Source organism: Lichenostomus cassidix, chromosome 1 (genome assembly GCF_008360975.1).
Source record: "Lichenostomus cassidix isolate B80296 chromosome 1, HeHo_3.0, whole genome shotgun sequence".
Taxonomy (NCBI): Eukaryota; Metazoa; Chordata; class Aves; order Passeriformes; family Meliphagidae; genus Lichenostomus; species Lichenostomus cassidix.
The window spans coordinates 90,675,491-90,691,004 of NC_139479.1; the positions used below are offsets into that span (position 1 = coordinate 90,675,491).

A 15,514-nucleotide genomic window follows, 5' to 3' on the forward strand; every position below is an offset into this window, starting at 1 on the left:
CTCCCCCATTTCTCTCCTCTCTGCTGCTCCTCTTGGCAGGGATTTGCAGTTTATGGCAAGTAGCAGAGAAACCAGTCTTTGCTATTGCTCCCTAATCTTGACAGATGCCGATTCTCTAGATTTCTTTACATTTAGGTCTTACTGTAGCTTTCAGCAGCATACACAGAAACCCCCAACCCTATCACCAAATCTCCCCCTCACCCCCTCAAAAACCAAACTCTAGCCACTGACATACGTGGTCTGCATGGTCAATCCATGACTCAAATCTCACAAGAAAAGGGCTGAAGACTAATTTCCTTATGGAATTTCTGAGAATTTCCTTATGGAATTTCCAGAGTCTCCAAGACAGTCACCATGCCACTGAACCAGGGCAGTGGCTGATCCATGAGGATTGTCAGTTCTGAGGGCACAGTCATACAGAAAACTCCATCTGTGTTGCATTGAGTTCCAGGGACCCAATTCTTCCTCAAACTGTTTCCTCTCATATCTGCCACCTTCTCTCCCTGAGCACTCTGGTAAGGAACTATTTGGCTGCTGAGTTTCTGTAGCACCCTGCATCCTGGTGCTTTAACTTCTCTGTTACAGGATGTTAAAGCATGTCATTGCCCTGCCACAGATGTCCCAGACACATACCTTTATTATTTACCCTTCCCAAAGAAAATCTTGAAAAAAAGAAATCACTTCCACTTATTTTTAATTATTATTTTGGTGAATATACAAAAACAAAGAATCAAGACAGATGGCAAGCATCAGGACCTGAACCAATACATCTCTGGAAGAGGCTTCATCTTAAAACGCTCTATAGAGGAGCACATTTCTCACAATACATTTAACTACTGAAGTATTCACTAGGAAAGACACCATCTCAGTCTGGGCCAAAGCAAACAGCCTTTATTGAACTGAGTGGGAACTGCAAGTGCTGATGCAAGGACTAGGTTTGGTTCAGTTAGCTCCTTTCTTGCATTTTTCAAAAGAGTTACTCACTGCCATTGTTTGCTTTTTGTCCTACCTGATCCAGGGATGTGGAAGGGGAATTACACAGGACATGTGACCAAACACACACAGGTAGCTGAAGCAAGAAGCACAATAAACTAGGAGCATGGGACAGCAACTTTTGCAAACAGAACAGCACAGAACACCTTTTATTCTGCACAAATCCTCGCCCATAGATGTATGAAATCTTGTGTGAAGTACATAACAGCTTTCTTGAAGGAGCTGCTTGTTAGCAAGTGGAGCTTTTCCTGGACTGGCACTTCTGAAGGTAGGAGCACATGCGGTAGTTTCATCAGTGACAGGAGGTAGGCTTGCATATAGGCAGCATATTGCTGAGGAGTGAGCTAGCCTTTTATTTGGCTTGACTAGGAACAGACTTTTCATCTGTGACATGTTGTTACCGCTGACACACTTAAATGCTCAGAGAATCTGCCTCATTTAAGGCAAGGGTGACAGAGACCAGCAAGAGAAGTTGAACAGTAAAATATAATAGAGAGGTCTGCAGTCTTCTCCATTGCAGCATCTGTCCTTATTGGTCACAGGAGGTTACAGTTTTGCTCACATGGCCCTTGCTGGAGCATTATAATTTAAATTCAAACTAATTTTAGAGACATTTTTCTGGAGTCAGTGTATATGCACATTTTCTTTTCTGATGTCATCAGAGAACAAATCAGATCACTTTTTTCTTATCTTATGCTCCAGGATTTCTTGCATGGCGAAAGAAGGACTGTGCCTCAGCCAGGAGGCATTCAGGCTGCAGAACAAGGGGCAAAGAGGGACAAGAAGATTCTTTCCTGCAGTCATCAGTTCTTTGTGTCAAGTTTTTGCAGGGGCAAAAGAATATATGGGAGAGGTAGTGGGCAAACTTCAAATCCTCCATGGCCCAAGGAGAATGGAGCAGGAGACAAACAAATGCAGTTTCACACGGCTCTTCAGGACAGCACTGAGGACATCAAGCCTTCAGTATTCAATTCCACTCCAGTAGAACATGGTACCAAGGAGGACGCAGAACTGAAATGACAACATGATGAAGTTTCTCTGCTCCCCATTTCCTATGCTCCACCTCTTCCCCAGCCCCATTTAGTCCTACTGGTAGGATAGTGCAACAGAAATTCTTGAAAAGCAAAGCCTGCTCAGGCAGAGGAAGTTGAAGCTTTTTATCTGCACAGAAACTACACAGTAAAGAGAGAAGATATATGCAGCTATAACTTGGACTGTATCACTCATCTCACTGGGGATTATCTGTCATGAAGCTGCTGAACCCTGAGTATTTACTACATTCATACAGAATCTTCGAACTACAAACTGAATTATCTATCATGATTACTGCTTAGGTGATCCAATACCCTTCACAAAGAGCTATCTGCAAGCTGTGTTTACTGTGTTCTACTGATGAGATGGCAGCAGGTCACAGCAGGCCATGGCAGGCTGGAAGGCCACCTAGTTCCTCAGCTCTGGAAGCCAGAATGGGGGGGGAAACTTGTAAATGTAGCCATTAGTGGAGCAGGCTACAGGCGGATTTGTGATGAATGAATGACGATAATCTATGGACATTTTAAATGCGTCAGTCCTGTCATCCACCTCCACCCAACTGGGTGTGGAATAGCAAGAGAAGAGAAGAGAAGAGGAAATAAAAGCAAATATTAAGTACTTACAGTCCAGCAGAGGATGGCAAAGCCAAACCAGGCAACACCCCAGGCATGTGTGTTCACTGGCCCAGAAATAGCGTCGTAACAACCCTGGAAGACAATCAGGAATGACTCAACACCAGCGCTGAGCCTGCACTGCAAGGTGACAAGCTTATCCACCCTTGAGAGAGACTGAGGTGGCCTGGTGGCATGCGCCTGTCCTACTGTAGTTTGGGTAGCTCAGAGGGTCTCAAAAAAACCAAGCCACAGCTATGCTGCTTATTGACAACTTGCACATAACCTGTTTCTGGCTCCAAATACAAAGTAGACCTATCTCAGATGCTTCAGGGACAACTTCCTGTGCCATCCCCTTGCCAAGTACACTTAGATAACCAAACACAGTTGACACAGAATTGACCTCCAGAATCAAGAAGCTGCAGGCAAATTTGGAAGCTTGAATGCCTTCTAGAAATGCAAGCTGGTGCAGAAGCTTGTGACCCAGCAATGTAGTGAATAGGACACAATGGCCTACTGAAAAGTTCTTCCATGAGGAGGAGAATGGCTGATTTGCTCACTCGTATTATATATACACATCTTTGGGCTAAGTTTGATTTAGCTACTGTCCATCTACCTGTTAGAGATGTCACCTCTTACCAGTGGCTTGGGAGAGTTGTCTCTCCATCAGGAAAGCCTTTATCCTAAAAAAAAAATTCTGCTTGTGTTCAGCAGCATGGCCAGAACTCTACAGGTGTTTCTTCTCCAGAAAGTTTTTGAACACGTGCAGCTTACAGTAAAGGAGAAAGGCTATTCATGGTTTCTTTCCCTTCCAGCAAGGCACTTTTGCCTGACATATGTCAACTGGAAAAAGCAGAGATGATCTTACATTGCTGTTATAGTAGCCAGACACTCCAAGTTTGCAGCCATCAAGGTTGACAGGAAGCCCTTGTGCATCCAGGACGCAGCATTTCCATGGCCAGGGGTAGTCAGCATCGTTGTGCGTGAGGCGGAAGACAGACGAGTACTTCTGCCAGTCGGAGGGGCCCAGCACCCCACAGCAATGGTTCTGCAGGGAGAGGGAAGAGAAAGGTCTTTGTGGGTCCAGGTCACAGCCCTGCACATGTCAGGACACTGCTTAGGCATTAATCACAGATTTATGGGAGAGATTTTTGAAGTGACTGCTTTGACAGTCTCCGTCTGATATATGAGCTAAAGGGGGAGTGTGTTAGAACTTTCTTTAAAGTTCAAGGCAGATGCCATCCTCTTTATTATCCAGCAGCCCCAAGGAGGACTTGAAATTCCAGGCCTGCAGAGCATTTAGTAATTAGTGACTTTTTCAGTGTTATTATTACCTGAAGCATGAGTTCATCCCATGTCTTTGTGAACTCATTGTTATTGGCTGGCTCTGACTTCTGGTATCTTTCCAGCATTTGCTTCAGGAAGAGCTCTGGAGTGACCTACAGAAGAAAAAAGCCCAACAGAGAAAAATGCAGAAACTATGTAAATAAATGGCCATGTAAAAATACAGGGTTATTTGGGGAGGGTTTGTTTTCTTGTTTCAGTGTCCTGCTGGAGTACAGGAATGCTGTTTCTCCTTTGGTTTTACACACACAGTAGAATAAAGAGCAGGATTTGAGGAGCAGGAGCAACAAAGATGAAGATCTCAAGAAGGCACTACCAGATGTAGATCACAAGACATGTGCAGAAGCTATGGATTTCATTTGGTATGTTGGAACTAAAGTACCACAAATAATTTCCCTCTCCACAGTATCTCCAATAATCCATGTAATCTTTCCCTCACCAGCAACACTGCCTGGGGCAATGCTGAAGATTTGTCTTCTGTGTGTATGATAGATTAATCGGTCTGTAGCTGAAAGACTAAACACTGCATTGATGATTCAGCTAACCCACGCTATTATTTTCTTAACTACAAGGTTGTAAACATTTTAAAATGTTAAAAATAACAAAACGATGTCAGAAAGAACAAAGTTATTTCCTTGATTAGAATAATGATGTTGGAGTTTTTCCTTGAAGGGTTGTCTTCTGCTCAGCAGTAGTCCTGTGTTTACACTGTATTATCAGATTTACTACACTGAACAGGATGACGGTGTGCCCTAGAACTTGTGGTTCCCAGCACAGTTAAAAGAACACATGAGGAAAGAAATACTCACAGAATCTCGGTGAGCTGCTGCTGTGATGCAAGAAGCCATTTCAAATGCAAAAGTGATCAGCATCAGAATGATGTACTGTGGGAGACAGAGAGCAGAGTTAGTTCTTGCAGAAACAGTTCGGCATTTTTTTCAAGATTAGGCTGGAAACCCTGCTTGATGCAAAGGTGGCCAGGCTATTGTATTCCACTCTGCCTTATCCATGCCCTGAATGTTCACTTAGCCCTTCCCTGTGCTTGTTTCAATTTGCAATCTGCTTTCTTGAAGGTGAATGATGGGAATTGTTCTCCATCTCACAGACGAGATTTCGTCAGAACCTCACGGCATTAAGACTACCCGGTCTCCATGGAAAATATGTTGTCCTTTTCTTTGTTGCGTCTCAGTGGCAACCTGTGTTTGTGTCATGTGTCCTCCTTCCACTTCCACTTGCCAGCTAAAAGCTTTTCAGCAGGAAGCTGTTCACACTTAGCAGGAGAGATTGTGCTTTAGGGAAACAGAAGGTGTGACTTAGGATGTCATCCAGATCCCCCTGATTTTGCATCATCAGATTTCCTTAACACTCCTACACTGTGTGTAATCCTTCATGAAAACAGATTCCAAGGGTCACCTCTCATAGTCTATTTCACTATATTTTCCCTTTTCAGCAAAATCCCTTTGATATTTTCATATTCCCTTTGGAGTTCTCATGTGTCTGTTCCTCCTCCCACATTTTATAATGTTCTCTGATTCAAGGCATTAATTTCCTACTTACCCCAACTTCTGTCCTTTGTACCTTCCTTATATATCTATCTATCTAATCTATCTATCTATCTATCTATCTATCTATCCATCATCATCATAATCATCATCTCCCAAAGCAGAGCCTTAGGTTTCAGCCAAGACACCAAAGTTCAGAGTTAAGGGAATTCTATTTCCTCAGCTGTTTGCTGCAAATTCCCTGGCACAAGAGTTCAGATCTTGGAGTTCCTCTTGTCTAAAACAGACACACAGTTATCCAAGAGAGAGGTGATTCCAGAGTTTTTCTGTCTACCCTTTGTTAATGCAAGCATCAATTAAGTTTTGCCACTGCCAAATGAAAGGACTAACTAAGACATTATACAGAGATTCGTCCACAATTTAACATTGTCCTTGGCTTATCCAAAGCTCTGTCCCCACCCCTGTAATTTCTGCCTGCCTGCTGATGTTCTCGATTGCACACATATTTGGTATCCTGACACTTACTAATGCCTTGTGCAGAAGTCATTACTTATCAGCTCCTAAACTGAATGGTGTATGACAGCTGAAAAGCAGTAAGAGGTGGGGAGAAACAAGGATCAAAACCACATCCCAGCTACATGTGATTGCACAAGTGCTCCTGCATTGCTTCAGGGCAAGGTCAGGGTCAACCCAGTCAAACCTCCATTAATTCCCTCAGCCTGGTTCAGGAGTTCCTCGTGCATGTGTCTTCACAGGAGTTACCTTCTGGGACACCACAGCCATGATTAAGAAGAACCTTTGGCTCCTTATCAGTATAAAAGCTGTCTTTGCTCATTGGTTGATTCCCAAGGTAACCAGGGATGCTAAGGCAGCATTTATTCAGTTTGGCAGCAATAGGAAGGCAAACTTTGCTACACTTACCACCATCAGCAAGGTCCTGCTGGCCTTAATGACTCCAATGATACCAAGGATTGACAGAGCAAAGAGTGCAAGGCCGACAAAGATGCCAATCCAGGCAGCAGCATTAATGTCATTGTTTTCTGTGGCTTTCAGCAGAGGGTAGAGATCATTGGGATTAGACACAAAGTAGATACACTCTGCTGTCAGGGCAATGCCGCACATCTGAGAAGAACAAGAAATCCATTAGATCGAGCTTCCCCAAAGAAATAGCAAAGACAGAAACAGGTGTAGACTACTTTCATTTCATTCAACTTCCTGCCAAATGGGAGCTGCCCAACTCCTCCTCTGCCCAGCTCTACAATCTCTTGTACTGGGACTTCACAGAAAAATTGCAGGCAAATCTCACCCAGCCTTGATCTGAGAGGTCAGGCCTAGGACTTGAGGGTCTTAAGAAAGAATGAACAGAACTGTTCCATCACTATATGGAGGGAGGTGACTGGAAAAATGTTGCTCAGGTCCTGCTGACAGTTCTAAGGCTTTTCCCCTAGCACCCATCTTGGTATTGTGGATCAGCCCCTGCTGTCCTTTTCCCATCCAGTTGGTTATCTAGGACAGCTCTCCTTTTCCTCTTCCCTTGCGCTTTACTGGACTATTTATGTGTGGACTTCACATGTGAAGAGGGAGAACTGCTGTTTTTAAGAAGAGTCATACTGGAAGGAAGCCTCCACCCATATTTGTTCCACTTCACTTACCCCAATGACCACATTCCCAAAGACTAATAGACCCTGCAAGATGTGTACGCAATCTTCACTTTTTGCCATCTTTAATTCTTCACCTGGGAAAAAAAAAAACAAACCCTAGAAAAAAACACCTTCAATTAAACCACCAGTACAATATGCTTCACTCAGAAACACAAATTATCCATGAGGGGAAAGACAGACAGAGCTTGTCAGCCTGTCTATACACCTCCCATCCCTTGCTTTATAGTAGCTTCAGAGAAGAGACCTCCCCAGGTGTTAATCTGGTAACTCAAACTCTCCCTGCTACTTCAGCTACAGAAAATTTGGACCACTTTGGGGGCAGCTGGTGCCTTCAGCTTCCTTTTCGGTAGGATTTTTATCATCACAACAGCACTCATGACAACCTCAGCTCACGGTGTTTCATTTCTACCTGGCCAGAAACACCAGCTACATCGGAATGGAAAGGGAACCCTCTCCTCACCCCTATTCCAAAAGAGCCAGCCTTATTCCAGGCCATGCTATCCTGGGCCATTTTGACAAGCACTACCATGGAGCTGAACTGGTCCCTACGATGCTGTTCCTGTATCCCACGTACACCTACAGCACAGGGCTTTGCTCAGGGTAGCCCCATCTCCCACCCATGCTGGGAATGGGAGCTGAGTCCCACAAGTCAGGTGTGAGGGAGGAAGGGAAGAAGGGAGGGAGCAGCTCAGGTTGCAGCTGGCTCATGGGAGCCAGGCCAAGTAGCATTCCCCCTAAATTCCTGAGAGTGTTATATCCTGCAGTCTGGAGTCAGGTGCCCTGCATCAAATTCATCCCCTTCCAGAGAGGGCAGCATAAAGGCATCAGTCAGAGGTGTGAGAACCCTTGGAGGAAGAAGCTCAGACACCAGTGCCACCAAGTTTTTCTTTCAAAGGGATGGAGCACATGTGTGCATAGAGAGGGGGAGGGAAAAACAACCCAACCCTGAGACAACTGCTTTTGCCTGGTGGCTACGAAAATATGAACCAAGAAAGAAAGACTGAAGTGAGCCCAGCTTATGAAGACAACAGGAAAAACTGCTTGAACATTGTTCTTCAGCCATAGTATCTGCACTAGTGCCTCTCTTTTGCTAGGGTCACTGATTTCACAATTCTTCAAAGAAGCTGTTGTGAAATATAACCAGACAAATGTGCCAATGAAGGGGAGCTTTCTGAGAAACAGAGCATTGTGAGACCTCTCTAACAACACTACCTCCTGCTTCCTCAGCAGCTGCCCTTTTTGGGGTATGCAGGACTTCCAACAGTGACAGATGAAAACCAGGCACTTCCCACCACTCTTTCTGCAGTGGTTTGAGGGTTAGGCATGCAGACATCTCCAGTGTTCTCACCATTATACCAGCAGAGTGCCTAAGTGTTTTTGTATGATAGCATGTGTAGGAATATTTTTAATAATATGTGGCTATTATTTTTAAGTTGAGAAGCCATTTTTAGTTCCAGCCAGATATTTGGAGGCCAGACCAATACACACTAAACTGTATGGCTCTGTATTTGCAAATGGCAGGCTCATGTGGTCAGCCTGAATCTCTGTCCCTGCCAAACTTCCCAACCAACCAGTGTGTCCAGGAGGTCACATAAAACTGTCTTGCAGGTCAAATTTGGGTCTGTGCAATGTTCAGCCATGTGTTCTGTAATACAACACTGCAGAGTCTGCCAAACCTAAGATGGATCCTAGTCTTCCACTCTTCTGAAAGCTGGAGAGAGCACTGCCTGGCTCATGGAGACCTGTGTGCTGCAAACTCCAGAGATGTTAAAAACCCCTTTAGTTGTTGCCATCTAACAGACATCATAAGCTAAGGAGCAGTTAAAAAAGCAGAGAATTCTTTCCTGCTCAAATGCAGGTGCTTGAACTCTGACTTCTACATGGAAAAGCAGGTCTGCTCCAGTTGCCATGTATAAACCAAGGTTGAGTGTGAGATCACTGCTCAGTGTAGCAACAGCCTATGCTCTTGCCTCTCTACAAGCTGGCTTTCTTCTCCTCCTTGTCAGGCAGAACCTGGTTCACTCCTGCCTCCCTTGGGCAGGTATTATTGCAGTCACATGAGTTGGAGAAAGCAAGCCCCTTCTCCTTGGGTGAGCTCTCCTCCTGTGGGCTACTATGGTTGTGAGGAAAGCTGGACACCATCACCACCACAGCTATCAGCTGGACAGTGGTGAGTTCCCAGACAACCTAAGGTTCTCCAATACCTTAACTAAGTTCAATGGGATTGCAGCACAGCGGGAGAAGAGAAACCAGGAAGAGGAAAAGGGGAGGAAAAGCCTTTGCTCTAAACCTTAAAACAAACACTATTGCCATATTTCTATGAATTCTCCTGCTGCCTCCAAGCGATTGGTGCTGAAAGAGCTCATTTCTTGGTACCCACTTTATTAACCTGTGCCACATGTGGCAAGCCCTTGTCTGACCCCTTCTCCCTTGCAGATGGTCTGGTACCACCATCACTGAGGAGAGACCAGGCAGGTGCTCCAAGGCTGTGACAATAGCTGGGCAGCTGGAGACCTGATCCTCCAACGTCCCAGAGGAGAAGCCGTGGGAGATCTGGAGCTTTCCACCAGCTTCTCCTGCCTCAGAGGTAAGCTGCTTTTAGCAAGAATGGATTGCACAGCACTTGGCACAGGTACACAACTACAGAGGCATGAGGCAAACTTGGCTGGTGTGCCCAAAGCAAGCTGTGCACAGATGTGACTCACAGGCTGTGACACTGGTGGGCAGCTCACCTCCCATCCCTCAGAGACACAGGTGCCAGCAGCCTCTGCCTGTGGGCACAAATGCATTTGGAGGTAGAAGAGCCTTCTTCTTGGGCTTGTTAAGATTAGATTTATGACCCAAATACAGTTTTCTGGGGCTTCAGGGAAACCCCTGAGGAAATTGGACCTTCACCTGCAACCAGTATCCAAAAGTTCCTCATAAAAAGGCAGCCAGGTCCTGGAATTTCAACCTTGACCTTGTGTTCCTCGGCATGTCCTGGGAACCTTGCAATTTAGGTCTGAGGTATTCAATGATCACTACCACAGACTTTGCTCCATGCTTTAAGCAGCTTTGGAAAGGCGTCTGTTGCTCTCACTGTACCAAAAGCCCTATGTCCCTCCTGAGGCACATACTACTTACTCTTCCTGACATGCAGGTCACAACCAGTACAGCTGGTTGCAACTTCTCCCATCTCCTGTCCCCTCACATCCCCAAACACCCCTGACACTCTGGGGGTCCAGCTGAGCCTGCCCGAGCCCAGGAGAAGTGGTAGCCTTTCCCCTGGTATTCCACAATCTATTATTTCCATGCCCTTGAAGCTTTCTTGACCTCCTCTCCCTTCCTTTACTTTCAGTGGCTCTGTGAGACCCTCAGCACAACTGTGGAGATGAAAAGGAAGCTCCTTTCTGCAGAGGCTGGCTTCTGCCCTTGTATTTTATGTGATAACCTCATGCAGGCTTTGAAAGGAAGTCCTTCTGGCAACAATTCCTGGATTTAAGTGCGATTTGGGGTCTGTTGTGTGCCCCTCACACACATTGGGCTGGTCAACCTTTTGAAGCCACCACACCTTATTTCTATAGGTTGGGACAGGATTTCAGTGGCCTCACAGATCTGTGAGATTAAGATCCCCCTTCTTAGCCCAGCTCTACTCCATCTCTAGTCAAAAAAGCCAATGGATAAGAATTAATTTGGCATTGCCCAAAACAGAACCAGGTGGCATTTTGATTGCCTTGCATTTTGTGCTAGTTGTCAAACACTGTGACAAAGGGATGTCCCAAAACATCCCTGTAAGCATTATTTGCTCCTTCACGCTGCTCCTGGAGGTTTCTCAGCCTGGTGGTGGGGCTTGCAGGGGCTTCACATCACCCCTTGCTACCTCCCTTTGCCTCAGCACCCCTGCTCAGGGCATTGCGTTCTCATGCCCTGGTGCAAGGAGGCAGAGACAAAGGATGCATTTGTTTTATGACTCACGGGTTCTGCACCACTCGAGCGCAGCTAAGCAAACGCAGCCGCTCAAGGGGAGAATCCTGGTCGCTGCCTGTGCAGCCCTGCAGGGTGAAAGCCTGGGCACCACCCCTGCTGTCCAAGCCCCAAGTGGAGAGCATGTCCCTACAGGCAGCAGCGAGATGCCTGGGCTAGCCTGGGGTGCTGATGGAGGGAAGTCATCCAGGTGGAACTGCTGCCGGAGGTGCTGTGCCAAGGCCAGTGCTGGTGCCGTGGGAAGCCTCCGAGAGCCACAGACCTGCCCAACCCAGACCTCCTGGGGACCCTGGTGCATCAAGCAATAAACTTACTTTTTTTCTTTTTAAATTGGTTATAATGGAAAATTTAACCCCTAAGGGGTTTAAAAAGAAGGTATTTTCCAAGTGCTTGGGACACCTTCAGAATTACACAGTTTTTAAGAGGATGTAATTTAATATGTTAATGATGAATCACTTGAACTCCACTGTAAGAAGCCAAATGTTTTACAAATGTCAGTTCATCATTTGTTTACCTATTTAAAAGCAAACATCTCCAGTGGACACAAACCCATGCACTCCTCCTGCCCTGCTGGACTTTTCCCAATGCTCTACCTCCCCCGAAATGCAGCCACTGACAGAAAGTTACTTGTGTGCTAGGAGTCAACCACACTCAGAAATGGAAGAAGCAGACAGTTATTTTGTGCTACCAGGGGAGAAAAATAAAGCAAAAACAATGCTCAGCATCAAGCAGGAGTCAGAGACTAATTAAGTTTCCTTTCGAAGAGATTGCTATGAAATGAAGCCTGTGTGAGCACTGGAGTGGCTGGTAAATCATCATCAAGCATAATTACCTCGGAAATAGAGCTGGGAGGTAGGTTTTTCCTCTCTCCCTTATTAGTTCAGCACAGCCAAAACAAGAGGGGTTTTTTAACTTTCCTATTTTCACAACTGAGGGGCAAATTACAAGATTCGTCTTCTTCTACAAAAATTTTTCCTTTTAGTTTTTTTTTAACACTCAGATTTACAACGGATTTAATTTTTCCATTCCCTCCTCCCCAGTCTTTAGGAGAAAAAAATATGAAACAAATGAAAAGAGCCATAGAGAAGATGCAGCCTGAGGTAAGAAAAATGAAACACTCAATAATTTTCTGCAGTTAACCTTAACCAGGTACCAGACTCCCACATACCAAACACAGTCCAGGGACCAAAATAACAAAACATTAAACATAAGAGCTGTCTTTTCTCCTAATAGACACTTATGGCTCACATGCCTCATTAAGAGCAGGACAATGACCAAAGCAAGGCACTCACCCCTCTCTTCTCCTGATGCTTCCCAGCAGAAACCCCAACCCACCTGCAAAGCTGAAAAAACCCCTTTCTGCCACCTCCACTGCTCTTTAAAGAGCCCAGGTTGCTTGAGGAACGTGCTGTGTGATTGGTGGGGTGCCCATCACATGAGGAAAACTTTTTTTTCTAGCCAAACCTGTTCCCCGGTCCTCCTGGGACCGGAGGGTGTCTCTGTGATTCTTAGATCATATCGGAATGCCGTTGTGCTGAAAACACAAAGCTTTAAAGAATTTCTATTATTATACTCTCCAAAGGGTGGATGAGTGAGTCACTCATACGAGGTACTTGAACTTTAAAGAGGATGGGCAAATCGGGAGGACGTAAATATACAAGGATTGCTGGATTGCTGTTTGAATGTAAGTAGAAGAAGAATGTACTGAATAGAAAAGAAAGTAAATTAATTTTAATGTTTTCATTTAATTATGTTGCATGGGAAAGACCCAGTGGTTTGGGTTGGATCCATTTTCATTTTATTTAGCTTGGGATTTTTTTTGGAAACAAAAGTGTAAGTGTTGGCTACTCTGCAAGACACTGTGGATAACATAAAAAGTGGGAAGTCTATTCCCTTTCCTTGGGCACCCTGGATTTTTAACATTCAGTCTTATTAAGACTGAGCAAAGTCAAACATAGATATATATATTAATTGGCCTGTGATGAACTGAGAAGAGCTATGGCTGAGGAACTCAGCAGAAAAGGAATGTCTCTCACCTTCCTCTCCCTCATTCCTTCCAGTACAAGTCTGCCAAAAGTCATGATTCACGTTACTGGGGCCTTGAACGTGTCTCTGGCAAAAGCACAGGTGGTTGTGCTTGGTGTTCTTCATCTGCTGGTGCAAAAACCAGCCAAATAAATAATGGCCTTGGGAAAGGTGATGGAAGTTCCATGTTGTTAGAGTCCTTCACAAGAAAAATAAATATGTAAATAACATGTATATGTCTTACTGGTAGCCATCCTGGCAAATATTTTGTGTGAAGTTAGTGAGAACTGCAATAGTTCTAATATCTTATGGATCCCTTGGTACTTGTAGACAACTGAAGAGAGATCCAGCTCTCCCATGAGAGCCCTGTGAAATTTAACCCTGAAGAAAGGAGAGTACTTTTGGCATTTCCAGCTCCATGAGGTATCACAGTGATAAGCAAAATAAGACCCAGCCATTGCAGCCAGTCTGATCTAATAGAAAGGGACAAGACAAAGTCCCTTGGGTCTTCAAGCATACAGATGCAGATTTGTTCAAGACCTAAATGACTCAGACCTTTTTGCCCACTATTTGTGCTCCCTACAATGTGTGAAGCCTATTTTGGTGCAGTTACCACCCCGTATTTTGGCAGTGCTGGTGTGACCAGGTGTTTCTAGCTGCGCTCTAGGAAGGCAGGCTCCCATCATCGTTGTTGGACATTGAGAGCAGCTGGCAGAAGAAGAAGTAGTGCATCCATCTCCTGAGCACCACAGCCTGGCTGATCCTGGGGCAATGATTGGACAAAAGCCTGCCATGGTAAGACACCATCACCTCTCAGCTGGGAGGAGAAAAGAGGCAGCAACTGTGGAAATACTGTCTTGGGAAAACAAGATGAGGAAAGAGAAGAAAGGGAAAGGGAAGCTGGCAGTGAAGTTCATAGTCTCGGAAATCACCAGCACTGAAACTGGCTGCTGGGAGAGAACCCTGGTGCAGCTGAGCTCTGGCAGCTCTGTAGCCCTGTCCAGGACACTGCCAAGAGCTGTTAGACTAAATCCTTGTTTGGGCTTCAAGAGTGGGTTAGGCTGGAGTAGGTGGTGGTCACTCTTCAGATGCCATCACCATTCAGCTGCAAACAGCTTGTTAATCTGGTTTAGAATCTGGGTAAGAATATTTTTGATGATCTGTGGAGAGAAATTTCGTATATGGAAGGAGATGGTTGGGATGGAGGTTTTGTTTGTTTCTTTGCACTTCTTTTGGTGTGTGCCAACAAGGTCAGACTATTAGTTTACGCAAATGCCTTTGCAGAGCAGGAAGTCAGACAGAGACCTTGTCTGGGGAAGGAGTGCAGAGGGGCTGACAAGCCAGCCCTGGGAAGCCCAGGTGTCCCCATGGGTAGCTCCAGTGGGATGCCTGCAGCTGTTTTAGCCTCTCCTGTAGGTCTGTGTCTTGCTGGCATACTTCAGATGGACCAACACTTCCATACAGCCAGAGCCAGACATTACTGTGAGCTCTTGCACTTGCAAAAGCTCCAAACTCCCAAGTGTGCACACCCCCCTCAGAGCCATACATACACACATGTACATGCACATGTACAAACCCGTACACATGCGTGCTTTCCTTGTGTATGCACATATAGTTCCACATACATGCACAGCTCTGCTGCGTGTCAGTTAAAGGCAAAGTGGGACTTGGGAGTGAAAACACACTGCCATTTGGGGTTTAATCTGCAGGACAATCAGATTCTGAGGCCACAGCCTGGCCTATTTTCAGATGGAAGTGAAAAGTGAAATTTCTGAGATCCATCACTTGGTTATTGCAATGTGCTCAGTGGATGACAGGGCAAAGTTAGAACATGCCTGTCACAAAGTATGCTGTGTTTATACAAAATTGACATGGAAGGCATGCTGGAGGATGCCCAAAGTTGTTGAAAAGCGCTGAATAGATGTTGTGTTTAGTTCCAGTGTGTTGATCCCACTCCTCATCTCTAAGAATACTTTCCCACCTTCTAGAATCCTTTGAAATTCTTCTCTTCATAGCATGAAAATAATTATTTACAACTCAGATAGTATGAGAGGGAGGAATTAGGGAGGGAGTGAGCACACAGGGAGGAAAAGGTGCTTGTGTCAAAGCAGCAGACTCCCAGGAGTCATCTCTGTGACGCCCTCATGTCAGCCATCTGCCATCCGTCAGCAGAAGGCTCCTGGCTGCATTTGCAATGTTTGCATGGTAAGATCAAAGCTCATGGTTGAGGGACAGGGCTTAGGAGATCCCTCATCCCTACCAGTGTGGCTTCAGTGTTGGCCAAGCCCATGCTCCCATGCCGATTCAGCTTGACATACACTGATCCAGGGAGGGGACTCTTTAATGATTGTCCCTCCAGCACATGATGGCAAGTTCACGGCAG

At 45.4% G+C, this 15,514-nt stretch overlaps 1 protein-coding gene across 2 annotated transcripts; it reads right to left on the minus strand.

Annotated features, from left to right (window-relative positions):
- Nucleotides 1-677: 677 nt before the first annotated feature.
- On the minus strand, nt 678-12,504 carry UPK1B (uroplakin 1B). 2 transcript variants are annotated; one of them, XM_085070782.1, is made up of 8 exons: nt 12,399-12,504; nt 7,135-7,217; nt 6,404-6,604; nt 4,790-4,864; nt 3,971-4,075; nt 3,505-3,684; nt 2,649-2,732; nt 678-2,004 (listed from the first exon to the last, which is right to left on the minus strand). In XM_085070782.1, exons 2-8 carry the CDS (start codon nt 7,201-7,203, stop codon nt 1,954-1,956), a joined length of 765 nt encoding a protein of 254 aa, XP_084926908.1. In that variant the 5' UTR covers nt 7,204-7,217; nt 12,399-12,504; the 3' UTR covers nt 678-1,953. The 2 variants fall into 2 exon arrangements, with proteins under 2 accessions (XP_084926908.1, XP_084926918.1); XM_085070792.1 differs by having other exon boundaries at nt 12,359-12,460.
- Nucleotides 12,505-15,514: the final 3,010 nt, after the last annotated feature.

Bases quoted from the DNA above. Each gene is read 5' to 3' on its own strand.
- UPK1B (XM_085070782.1), bottom strand. From the start codon at position 7,203: ATGGCAAAAAGTGAAGATTGCGTACACATCTTGCAGGGTCTATTAGTC. The intron at 6,605-7,134 runs GTAAGTGAAGTG...TGTTCTTCTCAG, and splicing joins TTGGGAATGTGGTCATTGGG to ATGTGCGGCATTGCCCTGAC. The intron at 4,076-4,789 runs GTGAGTATTTCT...TTTCTTCTGTAG, and splicing joins CAGCAGCTCACCGAGATTCT to GTCACTCCAGAGCTCTTCCT.